Below are 22,524 nucleotides of genomic sequence, written 5' to 3'. Positions count from 1 at the left end.
CAAATTTTACTTCAATGGGAATCGCCATGAAATTAAATTAGATTGGCCGCGGTTATCCACAAAATATAATAGAAAAAATTAGTCTAGGTTTCGATTTCATAAGACATTGCTTCCTTAAAGATTTTGGTGTCATTTTGAAGCACATGGAAGATCAACCAAGTTTTACTTCAATGGGAATGGCTATGTAATCGAATCAGACTGGCCTCAGTTATCCAGTAAACAAGAAAAGATCAGTAGATTGATGATTTCATGAAAAATTGCTTTCTCACAGACTTTCGTGACCTTCCATATACCTCGGTTCCTATTGATTTTTGAAAACTTTATGCTCATTAATATATTTGTTATTAATATTCATTGCCTCGGAAGCCCATTCGAAGAGTTTCAGCTTAAACTCTATTACTCATCCACTTTATTTCGCGATTAGTGAATATTTTCTAACTTCTAATCTAAAGACATAAACACTTTAATTTTGTCCATAAACAGAAATCTCTTTTGCAAAAATAATTATATTTTCTGGTTACCATAAAAACTTGTATCAGAGAAATGACTTCGATCAAAAATCTGTAAATAACTACTAATGGGGATCGAACTTGCAACTGACCTCGATTTTCTCGGAAATTGTCGATCATAAAAACATCTCAATTGAATAGATAAACTTTCAATATTTCCGTATCTTCATTAGTCTTGAAAAAATTTATTTATCTAACTTCCTATTCATATTTATCTAATATCCAACTTGATTGGATCTTTTTCAGATTATAATCAACAAGGTTATTTCCGTCAGCATTAGATGGTCATCTGTCCAAAGTTTATCCATATAAACTAATATCGATAATTTCTCGATGGCAATATATCGAGAAATTGATATTCTCGCTACAACTTTGCCATTTTATTTGAAATCGCCAGTGGCAGCTATTATCTGCACCCAGCGATCATCGATAATTATCGATTTTATCGATAAAACGGCCCAGAACCATATTGTTGAAACACTTTACTCTTTGTCTTTTACCCTTTTGTTTAAAATCACCAGATCCAAGTGAAATCTTTAGTTATTAATATTTATCTCAAAATGTTGATAAATGAACTTCCCGACGATTGTTTGCTCGCCATTTTTGACCAATTCAATGACCTGCATCATTTAATAGCCTGTTTTAAAGGTAACTATGAATCAAGTTTTTTTAAATGAAATCGTTTACAGCGTGGGTCACGAAAATCGATCCTCGTCAAATGAAATTATGTCTCAATAATTCAATAAAAATTTCATTTCAGTGTGTCTTAAATGGAGCCATTTAATTGCTAAACGAGCTAAAAAAGTTAAATATTTGATGGGTAAGAATTCAAATTTTCATGAAGGTTTACTCACATTTTAATCAATTTACTAATCGAAGAAATCTTTTATTTTCAGCTTATCGTGCTCGTTTAAGTAATTATTCACCTGATTATGTTTATTATAGAGACAGAGATCTGATTGATGTAGCCGGTTTGAGCACATTATTTCCAAATTTAATAGTAAGTTTGTATTGTTAATCAAATATTTTTTTTAATTTTTCATTGAATATTAATTTTCTTATTTTCCACTCAGATTGCTGAATTTTCTGAAAGATTCCAAAGAAAAAGTTACGTCTATAGATGTGAAGATATTTTAGAATTTATCAGAAAACATGAGCCTTTGCGAGAAATGATCACTTCATGTCGTTTAGCAATGGAAGAATGTTGCGATAATCTCGAAATGCTAGCCATCGATTGTTCTAAGCCAGGCATACTACAAAATTGCATCTGTTCAAAACAATTAAGTATCCGAGATGATACTTTGTTTAATCTCGAAAGTGAAGCACAATATCGACAAAATCTTGAAAGACTACAAATTATTCTTAATGGTGAGTATATAAATATTTTCTTCAGAAATATTCACTTATAAAAATCCATCTTGCATCCTCAGACGGTTACCTCAATGGTCCAGTATTGAAAAAGCTCAAAGTAGTTGTAGTGCACTCAAATGTTATCAATCTTGGTGCGACTTTTTACGGTTTCCAGTTCATAGATTCATGTCCGAATTTACAAAGTGCCCATATAACCATTAATTCTACAACTTTGCTTGTTGATGAAACATTGAAACACGAATCTTTGCAAGATTTAGTGATACTAATTGAAGTAAGTATCAATTTAATTCGAAATGTGAAAAATAATTTCGAAATAGTCAAATTTATTTGATCTATTAAAGATTGCAATCAAGAATGCTAAGTTTTGTCAGGCTGAAAGGATCGTCTGGTTGTCCACATAAACTAATTGATTTTATACTTATAGGAACATTATGGCCAAATCTGGAACGATCTGAAAAGAGCTCTTATGAAATATCCGAATCTCAAACATCTTGCGTTGAGGAATCTATGTCGCATAGAAGATGAAGATATCAAGCAATTGCTTGACATTTTACCCAATCTGGTTATATTTGATATTCGCGGAGTTCGTGAAAACGCTGTTAGAGCTGCTAAATATGTCCAAAATTATTTTGAACGAAATGGAAGATCAACCAAATTTTACCACAATAGGAATCACCATAAAATCAAATCAGACTGGCCTCAGTTGTACACTAAACGACAGAAAATTTGCCGAGGCTTTGATTTCATGGATTTCTTTCTTAAATATCGCCTGAGAAGTCTTGATGGCAGATCGAAAATCTGATTGTCTAATTTAAAAAGTCGTCTCTGTGATTAAAGAAACGGAACTTTCATATCAAATTAAGAAGCGGTAGATAACTTTTTTTGATTATAGAGGCTTTAGAATGAATAGAATGGCAAATTGTGAAATGTGAATAAATTGTACTTCGTTCACCATGATTTCGAACGATCTTTCTTAAAATTTTAGATGCTGGTAAAATAATGCTAATTTCCGTGTTTCTCATTTTGCTGACTTTTAATTTTTGCTTTCCGACGAAGCGTACTGTTAAGGTCTTTATATTTGTGATAAGGTGAATGAGGGGATCTGGTAGATTTCCTGGTGTAGCTTGTCAATGATGAATACGACTTTAGTTAATAATCATTTTAAAATGTTGATCAATGAACTTCCCGATGATTTTTTGCTCTACATTTTTGATTATTTAAATAACCTGGACGATTCAATGAACTGCTAATAATAAGGTAATTAGTTAGTCTGATAGAAGCGAAGACTAAGCTCTACAAAAATAAATCTAATCTTTTGACGGTTGCGGCTAAACCATACAATCGATTTCATTGAAATTTTGTACAAACATACAACACATGTGTACGCATTGCGGAAAGGAGTAATGAAAAAAATTCCTTACAGGGGTGGGGGTTAAAATGTAAAAAGTGTGAATTTTTATGATATTTTGGGCATAAAAGAGCCTGAAATGACAATAAGAATGGTAAGATCTGCGTTTTTTCTCATGTTTTCAGATATTAAAATCGAGTAAAAAACCTTTGTTGGGAAATAATTAGAATTTATTTTTGCTTTTACAGTCACCCTTCCGAAACTGCACTTATTTTTTTCAATGGTCCCTATTAAGGAGGAGTTAGATCTATTTTCGCATTTCGTCGATTTTTGATTCAATTTTTTTAATTACCAATTGACTTAACTCAATTTTCTTTCGTGAAATATCAACCAAAAAACTCGCGAAATCTGCTTAAAGCAACATTTTAGGTTAAATTTGGTCTATTAAGGAAGATTGAAAATTTGTTGCCCGACCAATAGTGTAATTAAGCTATTTCACGAGAAGTGCAGTTTCAGAAGGGTGACTGTATTTCTAACGCTCGCTCAGACTACGCCGGCTGACGGCTGACTAGTTACTATGCTTTTTGTTTCCAATGAAACTCGTCCATTCCCATTAGAGATCATCTTTAGCCTTCAATTGATTTATAGAACCATGAAAAGTTAAATCAGAACAAGTGACTTACATGTAAAAATTTGGTATCATAACTGTATGCACGGTGATTGAATTTTAAACTTTGATCTCGATTAAATTTACTTCAACAACTGAACTTTGTTTTTATGCCTTACAAATTCACAAAGTTCTAACTCTTAACCCGAGAAAAGAGTTTTTCCATAAATCGGTTCACATTTCCTTTCAGCCTTTTTCGTAATTTCATTAAAAGAAATTTCTTCAGCTAAAGAAGTTATTAGACTGTTCGACTATGCATGGTTCCTTTTTGCTAGTTTATGGTCTTTACAGCGCGAGGAAGACATTGAAATGATAAAAACACAAAATGAGAAAACTGAATGGGAATAAAAATATTGTAAAAAGTATCGATAAGTATCATTGAGATTAGTATCGATATACGCCAGCTTCACGCATACAGGGTGTTAAGAAAGTTCGTGTGAGGGGCGAAATAGCAGCTTCCTAACCATAACATCAAAAAATGTTTAATGCGCAGGGAAATTATTTTTTCCCCTCACACGAACTTTCTTAACACCCCGTAAGTTAATAGTTAATCTTTGATGAGCGCCGTCTACTATACTACCAATGGGATAATTAAGCTTCTTACGTATAGTATTAGATAGTTAATAGATGGCGTTTGTCAAGAATTAATTTATCAGTTAAAGTAGTGTAAGACTCAAAAATGAATTATTGCATCAGATTAATCTTCTGTCTATTACCCTCTTGTTTAAAACCAGCAGACTTAAGTGAAAACTTATTTTAAAATGTTAATCAATGAACTTCCCGACGATTGTTTGCTCGCCATTTTTGATCAATTCAATAACCTGTATTATTTAATGGCCTGTTATAAAGGTAATTATGAATCATGTTTTTTAAAATGAAAATCGTTTCAGCGTAAGCCACAAAAATCGACCCTCGTCAAATGAAAATATGTCTCAATCATATCTATTTTGTTACTATGTTTGAAAAGGATAAGTTGAGTGACTTTTGAGTTATATCGACGCGATTGTGCACTTTTTTACTCTTTATAATACTTTAGATCTTGGGTTCGATTCGGATCTTGAGTAATATTGATAATAAATTGCAAAAGTTTCGTCTGTTTGAAATATCTTTTGTTATCTTATGACCATTACATACCTTAATCATCTGACTGTTGAGGCGCAGTATTTAAATATTTTACAGCTGTTCCTGTTGTGTTGTTCTGAAGACAATTGAATAATGATCGAGCAAATCAACACTTTTAGTAATTCTATAAAAATTTCATTGCAGTGTGTCTTAAATGGAGTCATTTAATTGCCAAACGAACTAAAAAAGTTAAATATTTCATAGGTAAGAATTCAAATTTTCAGAATGTTTATTCACATTTTGATTCATTGATTAATTGAAGAAATTTATATTTTCAGATTGGCCTGATTATTCACCTGATTATGTTTTTTATGAAGACAGAGATCTGATTGATGTAGCCAGTTTGAGCACATTATTTTCAAATTTAATAGTAAGTTGATTTTGTTGATCAGATTCCTTATTGCATTTTTTAATGAATACAGTGCGTCCTCGCTTAAGTTATAATTTTTGTGGGTGAAGCTTAGGGCAAAAAGTCAAAAGATGGCTCTGTTTTACTAATTTTCTGGTAGCAACTTACAATGGCCCCAACAATTTATAATTGCTTGGGAAGTTAAATCAAACCAACTTTCAGAAATAATCTTGATCACTTCAACTAAATCAATACATTTTGTTATATCGTTTCCATTGCTAACCCACTTAGCCAGTAAGTTAACCAGTTTACCCATTGAGCTAAAACGCTCAACAAAAAATATAACTTAACCGAGGATATAACTTAAGCGAGGACGCACTGTATTAATTTTCTTATTTATTTCATCCACTCAGGTTGCTGAATTTTCTAATAGTTTCAGTGTGTCATTAAAATTTGAGGATATTGCTGAATTCGTCAGAAATCATCAATCATTGAAAGGAATGATAAATTCATCTTGTGTAGTAATGGAAGAATATTGTGATAAACTTGAAATGCTAGCCACCGATCGTATTGAGCCAGGCAGCCTACGAAATTGTTCCAGTCTAAAACAATTGCATGTTTATAAATATACTCTAGATGATTTCAAAAGAGACGCACAATATTTGCCAAATCTTGAAAGACTACGGATTCTCATTAATGGTGATTATATAAATATTTTCTTCAGAAATATTCACTCATAAAAATCCATCTTGCATCCTCAGACAGTTACCTCAATGGTCCAGTATTGGAAAAGCTCAAAGTAGTTGAAATGGCCTCATGTTTAACTCGCACATTTTATGGTTTCCAGTTCATGGATTCATGCCCAAATTTACAGAGTGCCCATATTGTCATGAATGTACATCGCTTGTTTGTTGATGAAACATTAAAACACGAATCTTTGCAAGATTTAGTGATACATTTTGTAAGTATTGATTGAATTAGAAATGTTATTGCCTTTTTGGAAAATATTGTCGGAATACACAAATTTATTCGATCAATTAAAGATTGCAATCAAGAATGTTAGGTTCTGTCAGGCTGGAAGGGTCGTCTGTTTATCCACATAAACTAATTGATTTTATATTTGAAGTTTTATAAGGGCCAAATCTGGAATGATTTGAAAAGAACTCTTATGAAATATCCGAATCTCAAACATTTCAGTTTGAGCACAGAGTACATGACAGATGAATATATCGAGCAATTGGTTCACATTTTACCCAATCTGGTTATATTTGATGTTCGCGGATGTCGTGGAGTCACTCAAAGAGCTGCTAGTTATGTCCAGAATTATTTTGAACGAAATGGAAGATCAACCAAATTTTACTTCAATGGGAATCGGCATGAGTCAGATTGGCCGCAGTTATACACTAACTCATCGAAAATTTGCCGAGGCTTTGATTTCATGAAACATTGCTTTCTTCAATGTTTTCATTTGCTGCCACGTTTCTTGATTCCTATTTATTATTGAAAACCACATACGCGTGAATATTATCTATTGTCTAATCTAAAAGTTGTCTTTGTGATTAAAGAAACGTAACTTGAGATCAAAAGAAGCAGTTTCTTGAATTTCTTGATTTCTTTCTTCAGTGAGAAAAAGATTGCATTATAATTAATAATTCTTCAAAATATGATTTAGAAATTAAAAAATTTTTGTTCTTGTTTATTAGTGGACTAGGAAATCACACAGTTTTTTTGGTGATAATCAACGTTGGCTGAACTGTAAGAGCGAAATGGGTGATGAATATGAGGGTTGTAATGGTGATTCTGTAAATGAATTCTATTTGATGAAGGAGATTTATTTGTGTCACATGAGAAGAGGTCTTCTGCTTTCCGACGAAGCGTACTGTTAAGGTCTTTGTATTTGTGAGAAGGTCAATGAGGTGATCTGGGAGATTTCATGGTGTATCTTGTCAATGATTAATGCGACTTTAGAATTTGTAAGTATTAATTACGTTTGAAATGGAATGTAGTCGTTTATTTGGAAATATGCTCGGCATATGCAACTTCATTGGATCTTTTTCAGATGATAATCAACAAGGTTATATCCCGTCATCATTAGATGGTCATCTGTCCAACATATAAACAAATATCGATAACTTCTCGATGGCAATGTATCGAGAAATTGATATTCTCGCTACAACTCTACCATTTTATTTGAAATCGCCAGCGGCAGCTATAATCTGCAGCCAGCGATCATCGATAATTATCGATTTTATCGATAAAACGGCCCAGAACCATATTTTTGAAACACTTTACTCTTCGTCTTTTACCCTTTTGTTCAAAATCAACAGATTCAAGTGAAATCTTTAGTTATTAATATTTATTTGAAAATGTTGATAAATGAACTTCCCGACGATTGTTTGCTCACCATTTTTGACCAATTCAATAACCTGCATCATTTAATAGCCTGTTTTAAAGGTAACTATGAATCAAGTTTTTTTAAATGAAATCGTTTACAGCGTGGGTCACAAAAATCGATCCTCGTCAAATGAAATTATGTCTCAATAATTCAATAAAAATTTTATTACAGTTTGTGTTAAATGGAGCCATTTAATTGCTAAACGAGCTAAAAAAGTTGAATATTTTAGAGGTAAGAATTCAAATTTTCATGAGGGTTTATTCATATTTTGATCAATTTACTAATCGAAGAAATTTTTATTTTTAGATTATTATGCTTATTCACCTGATCATTCACCTGATTATGTTTATTATAGAGACAGAGATCTGATTGATGTAGCCAGTTTGAGCTCATTATTTCCAAATTTAATAGTAAGTTTGTATTGTTAATCAAATATTTTTTTTTCAATTTTTCATTGAATATTAATTTGCTTATCTATCTTTTCCACTCAGGTTGCTGAATTTTCTGAGAAATTCCAAGAAAAATTAAAATTTGAAGATATTGCTGCATTTGTCAGAAAACATGAGCCTTTGAAAGGAATGATCACTTCATGTGTAGCAATGGAAGATTGTAGTGATAAACTCGAAATGCTAGCCCCCGAGTGTAGTGAGCTAGGCATACTACAAGAGCGCATCCGTTTCAGACAATTTGGTATTCGAGATTTTTGTCTAGTTGATTTCAAAAGTGACGCACGTTATCGAAAAAATCTTGAAAGACTACAAATTCTCATTAATGGTGATTATATAAATATTTTCTTCATAAATATTCACTTATAAAAATCCATCTTGCATCCTCAGGCAGTTTCCTCAATGGTCCAGCATTGGAAAAGCTCAAAGTAGTTGTTTTGTCCTCATATGGTTTCGATCTTGGTAATATTTTTTATGGCTTCCAGTTCTTGGATTCATGTCCGAATTTACAAAGTGCCCATATTACCATTAATTCTAGAACCGTGCTTGTTGATGAAACAATAAAACACGAATGTTTGCAAGATTTAGTTATACATTGCGTAAGTATTCATTGAATTCGAAATGTGAAAAATATTTTCGTAATACACAAATTTAATCGATCAATTAAAGATTGCAATTAAGAATGTTAGGTTTTTCATGCTGGAAGGATCGTCTGTTTGTCCACATAAACTAATTGATTTTATACTTATAGAGATATTATGATCGATACTGGAACGTTTTAAAAAGAGCTCTTATAAAATGTCCGAATCTCAAACATCTTGCGTTGAGGCGTCAAGGTAGCATGAGAGATGAACATATCGAGCAATTGGTACACATTTTACCCGATCTGGTTATATTTGATATTCGCGGATGTTTTGGAGTCACTCAAAGAGCTGCTAATTATGTCCTAAATTATTTTGAACGAAATGGAAGATCAACCAAATTTTACTGGAAAGGGAATCGGCATGAAATCACATCAGATTGGCCTCAGTTGTACACTAAACGACAGGAAATTTGCCAAGGCTTTGATTTCATGGAACGTTACTTTCTTGAATATCGCCTGGCTAGTGATGTCTAGTGATTATTGAAAACCACATACGCGTGAATATTACCTATCGTCTAATTTAAAAAGCTGTCTCTGTGATTAAAGAAACGGAACTTTCATATAAAATTAAGCGGTAGATAACTTTTTTTAATTGTAGAGGCTTCAGAATGAATAGAATGGCAAATCGTGAAATGTGAATAAGTTGTACTTCGTTCGCCATGATTTCGAACGATCTTTCTTAAAATTTTAGATGCTGGTAAAAATATGCTAATTTTCGTGTTTCTTATCTCGCTGACTTTTAATTTTCTTAAATTTTTTATGTTGATTACTGAGCAAAAGCAGTAAGAAAAAATTTTCTCTTAATCAAAAATTCTGCAATATGATTTAGAAATTAACAAATTTTTGTTGTTTATTAGTGGACTAGGAAATCACACAATTTTTCTGATGATAATCAACGTTGGCTGAACTGTAAGAGCGAAATGGGTGATGAATATGAGGGTTGTAATGGTGATTCTGTAAATGCAGTCTATTTGATGAAGGAGATTTATTTGTGTCACATGAGAAAAGGGCTTTTGCTTTCCGACGAATCGTACTGTTAAGGTCTTTATATTTGTGAGAAGGTGAATGAGGTGATCTGGCAGATTTCATGGTATAGCTTGTCAATGATGAATACGACTTGATGTAAAATTTCAATTTTGGAGGCAAAGGTAACTGTTCAACTCCGTAAACAGTGGTACATGAAACGATAGATCTACAGCAAAGCTCTGTTAAGGAAAGAACTGAATTATGCCTCCAGACATTTTCCATTCCATTGCGAAGAAGAACCATGCGAGAAAGTTCTGCAAATGATTCTCTAATATTATAATTACATAAAGGGCTAACTTCAAAGAATGACATGTTGTAACGTTGAGCGTAAGTTTCAGCTGAGTGTTCGTTAACTTGCCGTTGATAAGCTAAATGAAGTCGATTACCAATAAGAATCTTGGGCACTCCAGGTGCATGCTCTTCAACCTCACGAAGCCACCTTTTAAGACCAGAGAATGACCATTTATTGGTTATATCATACACTAAAAGGATTCCTTGAGCACCTCTCGAATATGAACGCATTATTGTTGGAAATCGTCCTTGTCCAGAAGCATCCCATAATTGAAGGCGAATCCTTTTGCCATCGAGCAAAATTTGGGTAGATTTGAATGCAACACCAGGAGATGCAGAAAAATGGTGTTCGTAATCAGAGGAAGATACATCCGAGTCCAAACTGTTTATAATTTCATCTTTACCAACATCTGGATCTCCGACAAGCAAAAATTTGAGCACATAATCATAACCTTTGAATTGATCTATTGAGCCTGAAACACTTGTTCGATTCGTCATGGCAAATGTAATTTTTTCACAATCAAAACAAGTATAAAAGTATAGAACCTTGTTAAACAATTTAATTTTCACTTTAAAAAATTATGGCTACCTAAATATGTATCAAAAAATGTAATCACAAAAATGTTAGCGATGCTTTTACCTTGATTTGGTTACAATAACCGTTACCGCAGTTACTATGAAAATTATCAAGAAACCGTTTAACTTTTTTTGACATTTTTCAACTTTACTGTTGTGTCATGTGTTCAATTTTTATTTGATTTGAAGATGCAATTTAAAGTCAATCATCCGATTTTCTTGAACTTGACTGACTTGACCATTTTCGTGGTAGAATGTTAACACTTCAAGTACATTCGTTTGTTATTATCAGAATAGACAATCTTTAAAGATGTATTTCCGTCCTAAATTATAAATAATTCAGCAATCGAGCCGAGCTGTTGAATATGTGAACATCTGCTTATCTTTCAAATCTTCAATAATTCTAGAAATTTAGTTACAAGCTCACCAGTAACGAGCTTAGCAAATTTTTCGCAGTGTTTTTTAGAAACAATTAAGTACATAAGATCAGATTAAACGATAATTCTTACCGGTCTTAACGAAAACGTGAGAATAACATTTCCATCTGTGTGAATAGCCATGAAGCTATTCTTACCCAACCTCGTTAAATCATCTGTTCGATTAAACTTGAATCTGTTTATCATTTTAAACTAGTTGTGTTGTTCAATTGGATTATTAAGTTAAATTTTCAAAAGCTTGTTAATTTGATCCAAATTTTTTCTGAATTGTGTATCAATAAGTGTTGAGTAGTCATCTTAAACTCACCAAATAAACATCTATTTTTCGTCGTTCAATCTATTCGTTTTTTCTGATTAAGTTTCTAAGCATCATAACTAATTTCCTACTATGTCAATCGAATCAGGAAAACAAGGGTCAACAAAGACTAATGAAAATGAGAAAAAGCTCAAACCTTGTTGTGCTTGTCCTGAAACTAAACAAGCTCGTGATGAATGGTATGATGCAATCTAATGTCATTATTATCAAAGCCTCAAAATTTACCTTTTTTATTAATCAATTCTTTAAATTTTTCTGTTTCTAGTATTATACAACGTGGTGAAGAACATTGTCATGACCTGATTGAAGCTCACAAAAAGTGCATGAGAGATCTTGGTTTCAAAATTTAACATTTGAAGAGTCTCGATTTCAAAAGTAGTTTGTATTTATAATAATAATGGAAATAACAAGGTTAATTTATTGTATTTGAAATGTCTTGAAGTGCCAAATTTTTTGAAAAGTATTTAGACATTAGTAGAAAGTCAATTTAAAAAATTGAAGCTCATTCGCTGGACAATGTCGGAATCTTTCAACGCATTCATAAACTCTTGGAAACTGATATTATCATCTTTATCGGTATCGACTTCATTGAAAATTTTTTTAACATAATCTTTCGCCTTATCCTCTTCGCTCTCCAAATTTGGCTGAAGGGCTTGTAACATCGCGATAATTATCTCTGGAGTAATCTTTTCCTTCCTATCGAGATCATAAACGTTGAATAAGAATCCTATTTTGGCAGATTTATTATTGATTGAGATTCTTTCTTTTCGATGAGGTGAGAATCTAGCTAGTGCGATGACAAATTCTGAGAAGTTTAATCTCTCTTCCTGGGATTCATCAAGTAACAGTCGAATAATTCTTTCTCCAAATGGATTGCTTGCTAATTCTGGAACTAATAAATCTTTATATTCCAAGTAACCTTTCTGCTTTTTATCCAAACTGTTAAATCTCCATAATAGACGTTCAATTTGACTACCACTTACTGCAATAAAAATATTGACATTAAAGATTGACTGTAGAAAGAGTATTTTAATCAAGAGTAACTTACACCCAGTTTTTTGACGAAGAGAGTTAATTTCTTCAGGATGAACACCGCATGATGATTGCGCATTACCCATAATTGTTAATTTTTAGAAGAATAAAGATTCTATTAATATGATCATTTACAACTTTTAAGCAAAGGATAATTAACACTTCAATAAAGGAACTCGTTTAGTTTATAAATAATTAAGTAATAAACTTTGAGACTGGCTTGGATACGACATTCCAAATGTCGTTTCATCATTTTTTTTTATTACTTCATCATAGATGTTAGATGGGCGAAAAGGGCAACCTCGTTATATCCTTTAAATGTGTGTTGTTCCTTGTCAATCTAATTGGCGTTGAATGTGACCAAGGCACTGTTTGACCATTAGCTATTATTAAGAGCAATTTTTAGATTAATCAAAAAGGTCGGCTATTAATGCTATCAATAAGACTTACGGAGTTTTAAAAAAGTGGCATTTCCTCTGCATTCGATGAAACCAACACTTTTATTGTCATCAGAAAGAAGTTCAATAGTCGTCTCAAGTCGTTCTTTTTTATTCTTTTTTTGGTCAACATAATTTTGCTCGTTCCCAGCTTGTTTCTTTTTATCTGGAACCTCAGGAGTCTTTACTATAGTCGGCTTTTCTTCGTTTTTCGGTGGATCAACAGGAATAATTTTAACCTTGGGTACTATTGAGGGTTTGGCGGTCCGTTGTTTACCCTTGTTTGGTCCATACAACTTCTTCCAATCTTCCTCCATTTTCCCTTTAATTTGCTTATGAGGTAAGAAGTTATATTTAACTGCATATTTTGCATGGTTTTCGGCAATAAACTCTGCCTTTGTCATGGTACGAACAGCTTTATTCTGGGACATTATCAATTTATAACTGAAAAAGCTTAATTTTGAAAACAACACTACATAACAAGATGAACTTAAATAAAAAAACCGCCTTTTTGAAACAGATGATGACTTTATTTCTCTCTTTCTGTAGAAAGATGGCGTTAGGATAAAATTTGAAAATTTTTACAGAATTTTCTGAATGAATCACAAAAAACATTTCAGGAGTTCAGTGTTTCCAGGTCATTCATATTAAATCTCATATATTGTGTTGTTTCAAAAAATTCATCTTCCAAACAGGTATCAGTTATCTGTGGTACCTTTTCAGGCCTAAAGTTTATTACAACTATGGGCCCCGATGGAGGTTTAGATGATGCATCGTTTTGGAAAACAAAGTAAGTTCTAATTTTCATGTTATTCCTGATCTATTGTGTTTCATCTACATCACCTTTTCAAGCCTGAGCTTATTCATGAACCCTTATTTTTTGTATAACTGTTCTTTCTTTCTTTATTCTTTCTCTCTATTCTGTTGCCGTTTTTTCTTAAACCAAGATATGAGGAAGTCAAATATGAAATGGAGGAATTTCAAGAGAGCTCCAGAGAGCTGGAGCAAGAATTGGAAGCACAATTAGCTCAATCGGAAAAGAAAATCAAAGACCTTGAATCAAATTTATCACGATGTCAAATGGAAAATGAATCCCTAAAAAGTAAATTGAACAAAGTGACCAGTGAAAGCACGGATCAAATTCATCAACTGCAAAAGGCATTAGCTGAATACCAAGCTGTTAATGAAAAATTATCTCATTCAATAAGGATTCTTGAGCAATCAAACGATGACTTAGAAAGAGCCAAGAGAGCCCTAGTTGCATCTCTAGAAGACTTTGAGTCCCGGTTAAACCATCAGATAGAAAAGAATGTTCTCCTTGAAAATGAATTGGGAGAAAAGGAAGAACTCGAAGTGGTTGTTCAAAGGCTTAAGGATGAAGCACGAGATCTACGATATGAATTGACTGTTCAAAAACAGAAGGAGCCTAATAACAAGAGTACCAAGGGTACACCATCTAATAGTGACCCTCGTCGATCTTCAGTGCTCTCACCGTCCGATGAAAGTTCAACTAATTCAATACCAGCTAAAAGTCCACCCACAAATTCCAGTGTAAATAGTAAACCTCGTTTATTTGGTTGTCATTCGTCCCCCAGTGTAGAGGATAAAATTAATTTTAGCCCGATGAAACAACCTCGAGCTCATAAAACTCTATTATCGCCTTCAACACGCATTTCAGCGCTAAGTATGGTCAGTGACCTACTTCATAAAATTGGCGCTTTAGAATCTAAACTAGACTCCTGCCGATATTGAAACCATCCAAACAAACGAAAAAACAAGATCATGCAATAAGCAGTTTATTCATTCAGTGGAAAAAGAGAGCAACCATTTCAGGAAAAACAATTGTCACCTTATTATTATAAAAAAACACATAATAAAGCAAACATTTAACAAATATCGCTTTTGATGTACAGCAAGTTTTCGACTTATATGATTCGGTATATATTTATAAATACATTTAAATATATTGATGGGGTGCCAGTGAATATATATTTAACTATTCTTATTTGTAAAACTGAAAATAAATGACAATATATTGTAGTAATCATTGAGAATGACAAATTATTGAAAAATGTATCCTAACAAATTACCTACAAAGAGATGGCACTGAACATGGTGCTTCAAGAAAGAAACAAGATGTTTATTTTTCAATATTGAAATGGAAGGATAGGAATTGAGGAAAAAAAAGTGGAAAAGCTGAATAAGTAATAAGAAAAGATTATTCTTTTCAATTGAACACAAAGAGAAGAAGAAAATATAATGAAGAATCATACATTATTTTGGGTGGAAAGAGTATTGAGAACTTGTTTTGTTGTTTCCTTTGATAATAATTTACATTCATTTTGTTTCTTTTTCGCTCAATTTTTGTTTCTCATTACAATTTACTAATCACGCCCAGATATTTGGGGATCAAATTTATTCAATTGAATTCACTGAATAGATTGAGTTATACAAAGGTAAGAAGACTAAAGAAAGAGGTGAACAAAAAAATACTTATTTACAATATTAGTCAAGCAAAGCCATTTGATTAAACAAGTGATAAGTCATAAAAACAATAAATAGAGTTTAGATTCTCATTTTTTAGTCTCAACTCAACAGTTTGCTTCCAGATATAATCAACGATCTCAACATTGATTGGGAAAATGAGTGATGAGTAATTTAAAATCACGACGATAAATTACAATTATTCAATGTTACCGATAATTCAATGAATCACTTAATTCATTGCACTTTTGATAATGTAATATTTTTCAATTTTAAAAATGGCTCTTGTTTTTGATTAGATAACGAGTAAATAAATATGAACCAATTAAAATTGGAGAAGCCAGAAAAGGTGAGATCAGACGAGAATGTTTATTTTTTCATTGTTAATTGTCAACTTAATATTTCAAGTGATTAAAAGCGTCTAAGGATGAAATCTTCATTATCTTTGATTAAATATCGTGAATTGTTGGAACAATGTTAGTCAGTTTATTGTGAAATTAAAGTCAATCTTGTTCAACTTTATAACTTAATTAGAAAAATCTTTTTCTCTTCAGTGTTACTTTTTTTCTCTCTTGCTTTCTTGCTTGTGCTTTAAAATTTCACACGCTAATTATCATTTACTTGGTTAAATGTTTAATTATTATTATTATGATTTGAGCGAATACACAACCATTTTCCTCTCTTAAAGTGGTTAACTTGAATGGAAGCAAAATTATCTCCTACAATTATTATAATTGTTCGAGTTTTATCTTGCGTATGCTTTACCTTTTTAAACTTTACAAAACATGTTTAGTTTGTTGTGTTTGTTGATTGTATTAAATTGTGTTTAGATAAAAATAAATTATTCTACTCTTGGTCTGCATTGTAATTTAGTGTTAAATTATTATTGTGATTTGTGATTTAATCTAATGCCAAATCATGATTCTCTTGGCAGTTTCAACTCAAACTTACCATAAGGATTGTAAACGTAAAGATGGTCAATTCGTGAAATATTCAGATAAATGGTGAGTTGAGGCGAAAAGGTTGCCTTGTGATTTTGTACACAATTGTGAAACTAATTTATTTTCATTTTTCATTTACTTTCAGATTTACTTCAAACTGGATAACGGGATTTCAATATTGTGATTGAGGACCTTTTCCTTGTGGCAAAAAGCATGCTTACATAAAGACAGTAAACAAACAAAACAATGAAGTTTTGTTGCTCTCTTGTTGGGATTCAACTGGGAATCCCCTGGAAAGAAGTAAACAATCATTTTTTATACCTGATGGCCACTAAATAATAATGTTAATATAATAATTGCATTAACATTAGCGGTAGCAGCTTATCTCGGCACTTGAAAATGGAGATGATGATGGTGATGATGATAAGATGAACCTGGTCAAGCAAAAAATTCATCACTCAGAGTCCACCCGTTTTACCAAGTAAGTAAAATAAGTTGCGAGAAAAAAAAACCGATTAAGTCTCTTCTTTATCATTTATGTTAACTTTTTTTCTCTTCCTTCTCATTCATCCCTTACCTTTCTCTTCCTGTCTCTCTCTCACTATTTCTCTCTTGTTTCATCTTTCTCTCTTTCTTTTGTTTCCTATCCACTTTTCATTGCTTCTCAGATTTTTCTTGCTAATACCTTGAAGCTCAACCTTGATTGTGTTCGTACCCATCATCATCACCATAACTGGACAACGAATGGTTTGTGTTGGAATTAAAAGGCAAAAGGTTGTTGAACAGAAAGTGATAGTCATTAGTACAATGATAGACGGAATGGATAAGGTTAAGGAACGCAATCGATATTGACCTGATAACATTTCTGTTGTGTGATGCTCTTTTTTTGATCGTGTTAATCAGGAAGATGGATTTGCCTTCCTTGATTATGCAAGTTACAAGATGATTGTCATCACACGCAACAACCATTCAATCCACCCTCAGAATCATTGAATATTTGACCAATCATCAGCATAGTTGATTCTTGCTTTATTCAAATGACTTTCTTTTGAACAAGCTCTTGAACCTGTTGAGACTATTGTTCTGGCTATTAAATTTATATTACAATTTAGTTTTTTTAAAGAAATGATGATGACCATAACATTGAATTCAAACGTGTCTGTCTGAATGATTACTTTGATCATTAAACTTGATAGTTTGAATCGTTAATCTCTTCAAGCTGTGACTAAAGCGATCTGATAGGAATTATTGGAGTAAATTGTTTATCTTGCTATTTTCCTGTTATAATTCAAAGTTATCTTTGGATCAGCCAATAAAACCATCCATTACTCTAATAAATGAATGAGAGTTGTTTACTTATCGTCAGCAACTTGATACAATTAGAGCCCTCCCTTCAAAGAGATCAATGGCTATGATCAAAATCAGCGTAAAAATGATAAGATAATAATTTGCAATAAAAACTAGTCTCAGTGTTTCCTCTGTTTCAGCTAGAGTTATTGACGCATAGATTGTTGAATACATCAAAATATTAAAGTCGTATTTATGTTTTGTGCGTAATTATGGAGATATCATTACACGGAAAGACAGTTTTGGTCACTGGAGCTTCACGAGGAATCGGTCGAGCTATTACCGAGACTGTGGTCAAAGCCGGCGCAAGTAAAGTTTATGCTGCTTGTATTTTAAAAGACGAACTCATCAAGCTATCCAATGAAGTTCCCAATGTTGTTCCAATACATATTGATCTGAGTAAATGGTCAGAGACAGAAAGCAAATTGAAGGAATTAGAAGCTGTTGACTGTTTGGTTAATAACGCTGGTGTCTTGTGGGTAACCGAACCAGGATCAATAACAGAGAATGATTTCGACTCCATTTTTGCTGTCAATGTAAAAGCAGTTATCAATGTAACCCAGATTATATCAGCTAAGATGATCGAGGCTGGTAAAAAAGGTTCAATCGTGAATTTGTCCAGTATAACAGCTAAAAAGTCTTTTCCTCGATTCATGATTTATTGTACATCTAAAGCAACTGTTGACCACATAACCCACAATTTCGCACTTGAATTGGCTCCAAAAGGTATTCGTGTAAATGCCATCAATCCATGGATAGTTAATACACAGATGGGTAATGCAGTGCCTAAAAATGAAGCTGAAGCTGAAATGTACCGTCAACACACACCACTGGGTAGATTCATTGAGACACCCGAGATAGCAAAAGTTGTCCTGTTCCTTCTAAGTGATTGGTCCTCAGCGATTTGTGGTGTTACCTTACCTATCGATTGTGGATTGATTTTGTAACAAATGTAACAATTTGTTACAAAAGAAGTGTGGTGAAAAGAATCAACCTTTTTCACTTGATGCATTTCATTGGATCAACAAGTTACTGTTGAATTTAAGTATGTGATGATCAATAATTGTTTTACTTGTTCTTTTGTATCTGTTAGTCTGATCTTTCTTCATAAAAGACAATTCAAATTGAAATTCAAAACCTTTGCCTCTCTATTGTGATTAGATTATTTTCAATAGTTTACATTTTTGAATGATGAATAAACTCGATTCAATAATGCATTTTTTATCGATATTAACTTTTCAAAAGAGTAGTTTTGTTCAAATCGATATTGATTTTTTCTTGTAACTAAGGTTTTTCAATTTAATAATATCAAGGATTCCATTTTATCTGATTTTTAATGTGAATAAAGTCTTACTATAACGTATAGCATTCATTTATCCCTTAAACACTTTGATCATGATTGAATATAAAGATATAGTTTGTATATCAGCGTAGATTCGTAAAGCACGCATAATTAATAACCACAAGGCCTTGAGGTTGATTAATGGAGAAAACGATACTAAAATTAACAATCAATTCTTTGAGCTACTCAAAGGTTTTGTTTTTCATTAAATTTCATTTTCTCTTTCAATTGTTTTGGTGTTAATTAAAACAATATGATTAACATAACCTAATTCCTGTTTAATATATCTGTGTGTCTTGTGGTGTTTTCAATCTGTTTTTTGCAAACACCTTCCTTGTTAAACTTGTCTCATGTACTTATATGTCAAATGAATCTCTTTTCATTGAAAACAGTCAATTCACATTTAGGATTAAGTTGAAAGGCATACCTTGAAGTAGCAAATAATCTGAAGTAGACAAGCTTAAACTCAAAATTGACTAAACAATAAAAAATGACCTAAAAATTAAGCATTATTAGCTTAAATTAAGTAGCTTCAATAACATTCAATTTTGTTATTGAAGTGAAACTCGAGAGAAATTTTATATCTTCAATGTTCACCGCTTTACACTGAATATTGATTGAATAGAGGTTCACATCGGTTTGGTTCTTGAAAATTTATATTGATTGGTGAACGATAGTATTGAACAATTGTAATCTACATGGACTTGACAGTGAACAATTGCTCAATGGGAAGAGAGATTTTTAAATTAAATTATTACATTGGTAGAACTGTTGGTAACTTTCTTTACATTTTATGTTATTACAATGAAAACATTTAAATAACAATCAATTTTTGTACAAGTATTAAACAAGTTTTACCAGAAGAGGGTAGAAAAGGGTTTTGAAACAATTTTAAACGATGAATCTTGAATAAGAATTAATATCATTCAATTGAGATCAAGATTTGATATGAATATTTCTAATTGCTTGATTATTCTGATTATTGATCATCTTTTCAACAACCCATTTGAGTTCAATATTGGCCTAAGTGTCACACAAGTCATGTCAAGAGATACAATTGAAAAACTGAGATTTTTTAGGTTTGAAAGACGAAAATAAAAAGGTAGAAAAAAAGTGTAAATATTATGCCAAATATGGCAATCATATTGTGATTGGGAAAAACACCAAAGTGTAAAGGAGTGAAGATAAATGCGAAAAGAGTCACAATTTAACAATACTCTAATAATTCACGTGATGAAGTCCTATAGCTATACTCAGGCTTATCAAAAAATAGTCTTTACATTTATCTATGATTTTCGTGTATAAAAAAATAATCCATCAGAAATTGATAGAAAAGGATGAACATTGGTGAGTTGAATTTTCCATAAATTCCAGTTGCTTGGTTGAATAGACTTCCAAAAGGGCAAATTGATTTAACATTATACATGATTAGAATATTATTTCTTTGATTGAGACATTCATTGTCTTAGTTGATTCCATCAGATTTTTAGAAGAGTATTACTTCATCATTGATCGGTATGATGGTTTCAAGAAAGGGTTATCTAATGAATTGATAATACTTGATTGTTTTGTTCCAAAGATCATAAATTGTACTGAGATCTTTAATAGCTGCCGGTCGAACAAATAAAGGAGGCAATGTCAGAGTTTCTTTGTTTTCAAGCCATCTTTCGATTTCCTGGTCAGAAATAGCTAGTTTAGGTCCTATGTCAGTTTGATCGATATTTGCTTTTTGGGCCAATAAACCGGTAACATAAACATCATCAACCCAAAAGTACGGAGTTGATCTTGACTGTAGATAAAGGTCAAAGACAACATCAGGAGATAATATCACACTCCATCCAAAACAGTAAGTTGGATAATATTTTCCTGGATATTCCTAGAGAATGAAAAACAATTAGAATAAGGATATCAGAATTTTATAGATCAAGATATTGGCGTCATGATTACTAACCTCATAAGTTACTTTCCATTTGCTTTTATCACTTCTGGCTGGATAAGGGTTACGAATGACAAAACAGTTGAGAAGTCTTCTTGGCATCACTGAGTTAGCAGTTAATCCTTTCAAGTGAGATACTAATTGAATCACGTCAACAAAAATATCATCATCTGTTTTGAGAATAAATTTTGCATTTCGACAATAATATGTTATCCATTTAAGACCCATCACATGTTTATAAGTTAAATTACGATAAGTGTCTAAAAAATTTCCTTGAACAATATCACCAGTAGCTTTGTTCTCCGAGTCAATTGATCGTTGAAGCTCATAATCATCAACCATACCTAATAGAAAAACGTGGCGTATCTGTGAGCATGAAACATTCCGTGTGCTTGCCCAAGTATCTCGAATCGTTTTACGTTTTGCAAAATTTCTAGGAGCACTGTGGATGAATATGAGTAAAAATATATCGTCACCATCATCATTGTAACCTTCATTGGCATCAGCTGAGCCATGGTCTTCCAAAGAAAACGGCTGTCCGTGGCATATTCGGTTGTTTATGGTAAATTTGAAGTCTTTCAAATCAATAAGCTGGGACATGTCATCAATTTTAAGCTGGGAAAGGTTGAAGGAATCTTTATACTTTGGTGAAATAATGAGAGGCCGCTTCATGGAAACATTGTGACTTAGAAGAGAATCATCGCCACCAATATTCAAACTTATCATGACCATTGTACAGAGAAAGAAGCACACCAATACAAGGTTAAAGATGGTTGGTCTATTCCAAACGGGTTGTAATATTCGAGTCTTCATGGTTGACTAATTGGCGCATTGTCAAAGACTGAATCAATGTCACTTACATTTTAAATATAAAGAGATCACACAGTGCAAATAAGTGCAGCAACAAATTTAAGGGCAGAGAGGGATAATGAAAGATATAACAAAAATTATAGCGAAAAATCAAGTGATAAAGCTATCCATAGTTTGATCATAGAGGCTTTTAAAAAGATAAAGGAAAAAATCTACATATCGATAAATAATTTCTTCTATAAATAATTACTTTTTAGATCACATTAAATAAAAGGTTGTTGATAAAATTACAATAAGAGTATTCAAAACAATTCAGGGTGATGTTCAATTTACTGCAAAGTCGAAACACAGCCCACAAAATGCGCGATAAACCAGTTTAGTTTAAAGTCATTACAGTCAACCTAAAAAATCAACCAAAAGCTACAATTTGAACAAACCGCTCTTTCAATGCGCACTCTTACTCCACCTAAAAAGTTACAAAAAAGGCTCACTCTTTGACCGGTTACTGAGTTGAGGGGGAAAAAGAGGGAAAACAAAAAAGGTAACTGAACAAATAAACCGAAATCGGTTAAATTGCAATTTCAGGGAAATTCAAAAATGCAATGAAAACTAAATAAAAATGAATAAAAAATTAAATTGATCGACTGTTTCCACGGTTCGACAATATGATAACCTTTCATATTGTTTACACATTTGTTA

At 32.3% G+C, this 22,524-nt stretch overlaps 7 protein-coding genes and 1 pseudogene across 13 annotated transcripts in view; 5 read left to right on the top strand and 3 right to left on the bottom strand.

Annotated features, from left to right (window-relative positions):
• The window catches only part of LOC107361496 (uncharacterized), a 39,180-nt gene extending 29,759 nt beyond the window's left edge, over nucleotides 1-9,421 (top strand). Inside the window, exons 1-7 of one of the 5 annotated variants that reach the window (XM_089266482.1) lie at nucleotides 7,072-7,339; nucleotides 7,426-7,820; nucleotides 7,933-7,992; nucleotides 8,068-8,171; nucleotides 8,253-8,535; nucleotides 8,598-8,806; nucleotides 8,959-9,421. In XM_089266482.1, coding sequence (XP_089122608.1) covers nucleotides 7,733-7,820; nucleotides 7,933-7,992; nucleotides 8,068-8,171; nucleotides 8,253-8,535; nucleotides 8,598-8,806; nucleotides 8,959-9,324 — 1,110 coding nt within the window. In that variant the 5' untranslated portion in view covers nucleotides 7,072-7,339; nucleotides 7,426-7,732 and the 3' untranslated portion in view covers nucleotides 9,325-9,421. Of the gene's footprint in view, nucleotides 1-760; nucleotides 1,158-1,269; nucleotides 1,330-1,405; nucleotides 1,510-1,582; nucleotides 1,878-1,939; nucleotides 2,152-2,304; nucleotides 2,823-7,071; nucleotides 7,821-7,932; nucleotides 7,993-8,067; nucleotides 8,172-8,252; nucleotides 8,536-8,597; nucleotides 8,807-8,958 lie in introns of those variants that run through there. The other 4 variants (XM_089266480.1, XM_089266483.1, XM_089266481.1 and 1 more) reach the window with 4 other exon arrangements.
• LOC112539154 (uncharacterized) lies at nucleotides 4,524-6,955 on the top strand. The gene is made up of 6 exons (XM_089266489.1): nucleotides 4,524-4,744; nucleotides 5,162-5,221; nucleotides 5,296-5,387; nucleotides 5,780-6,065; nucleotides 6,128-6,327; nucleotides 6,493-6,955. Exons 1-6 carry the CDS (start codon nucleotides 4,657-4,659, stop codon nucleotides 6,868-6,870), a joined length of 1,104 nt encoding a protein of 367 aa, XP_089122615.1. The 5' UTR covers nucleotides 4,524-4,656; the 3' UTR covers nucleotides 6,871-6,955.
• Nucleotides 9,422-9,674: 253 nt separating the features above from the next.
• Nucleotides 9,675-10,769, bottom strand: Rab40 (RAS oncogene family member Rab40). The gene has a single exon (XM_015928548.3). It carries the CDS (start codon nucleotides 10,663-10,665, stop codon nucleotides 9,712-9,714), a length of 954 nt encoding a protein of 317 aa, XP_015784034.3. The 5' UTR covers nucleotides 10,666-10,769; the 3' UTR covers nucleotides 9,675-9,711.
• Nucleotides 10,770-11,358: 589 nt separating this feature from the next.
• Nucleotides 11,359-11,928, top strand: Cox17 (Cytochrome c oxidase copper chaperone COX17). Its single transcript, XM_089266493.1, has 2 exons — nucleotides 11,359-11,675; nucleotides 11,762-11,928. The coding sequence occupies exons 1-2, from the start codon at nucleotides 11,569-11,571 to the stop codon at nucleotides 11,844-11,846; spliced, it is 192 nt and encodes a 63-aa protein (XP_089122619.1). The 5' UTR covers nucleotides 11,359-11,568; the 3' UTR covers nucleotides 11,847-11,928.
• Nucleotides 11,892-13,447, bottom strand: LOC107361696 (calcineurin B homologous protein 1). Of its 2 annotated transcripts, XM_015928552.3 has the most exons (3): nucleotides 12,979-13,447; nucleotides 12,545-12,911; nucleotides 11,892-12,478 (listed from the first exon to the last, which is right to left on the bottom strand). In XM_015928552.3, the coding sequence occupies exons 2-3, from the start codon at nucleotides 12,612-12,614 to the stop codon at nucleotides 11,979-11,981; spliced, it is 570 nt and encodes a 189-aa protein (XP_015784038.1). In that variant the 5' UTR covers nucleotides 12,615-12,911; nucleotides 12,979-13,447; the 3' UTR covers nucleotides 11,892-11,978. The 2 variants fall into 2 exon arrangements, with proteins under 2 accessions (XP_015784038.1, XP_089122618.1); XM_089266492.1 differs by lacking the exon at nucleotides 11,892-12,478 and having other exon boundaries at nucleotides 12,506-12,911.
• Nucleotides 13,448-13,548: 101 nt separating this feature from the next.
• Nucleotides 13,549-15,009, top strand: LOC107361694 (uncharacterized). Its single transcript, XM_015928551.3, has 2 exons — nucleotides 13,549-13,755; nucleotides 13,913-15,009. Exons 1-2 carry the CDS (start codon nucleotides 13,709-13,711, stop codon nucleotides 14,715-14,717), a joined length of 852 nt encoding a protein of 283 aa, XP_015784037.1. The 5' UTR covers nucleotides 13,549-13,708; the 3' UTR covers nucleotides 14,718-15,009.
• Nucleotides 15,010-15,659: 650 nt separating this feature from the next.
• LOC107361695 (L-xylulose reductase pseudogene) lies at nucleotides 15,660-19,100 on the top strand (annotated as a pseudogene). The gene is made up of 3 exons (XR_001568550.3): nucleotides 15,660-16,453; nucleotides 16,536-16,871; nucleotides 17,059-19,100. The product of XR_001568550.3 is annotated as an L-xylulose reductase pseudogene (transcript).
• A 617-nt stretch (nucleotides 19,101-19,717) lies between these two features.
• On the bottom strand, nucleotides 19,718-22,451 carry LOC107361688 (beta-1,3-galactosyltransferase 5). The gene is made up of 2 exons (XM_015928540.3): nucleotides 21,031-22,451; nucleotides 19,718-20,955 (listed from the first exon to the last, which is right to left on the bottom strand). The coding sequence occupies exons 1-2, from the start codon at nucleotides 21,826-21,828 to the stop codon at nucleotides 20,617-20,619; spliced, it is 1,137 nt and encodes a 378-aa protein (XP_015784026.1). The 5' UTR covers nucleotides 21,829-22,451; the 3' UTR covers nucleotides 19,718-20,616.
• Nucleotides 22,452-22,524: the final 73 nt, after the last annotated feature.

Source organism: Tetranychus urticae, chromosome 1 (assembly GCF_039701765.1).
Source record: "Tetranychus urticae isolate SD_2017Ah chromosome 1, NJAU_TeUrti_SD_1.0, whole genome shotgun sequence".
NCBI lineage: Eukaryota > Metazoa > Arthropoda > Arachnida > Trombidiformes > Tetranychidae > Tetranychus > Tetranychus urticae.
The sequence above is the reverse complement of the archived record's forward strand: the minus strand, read 5'-3'. Positions and strand labels throughout refer to the sequence as shown.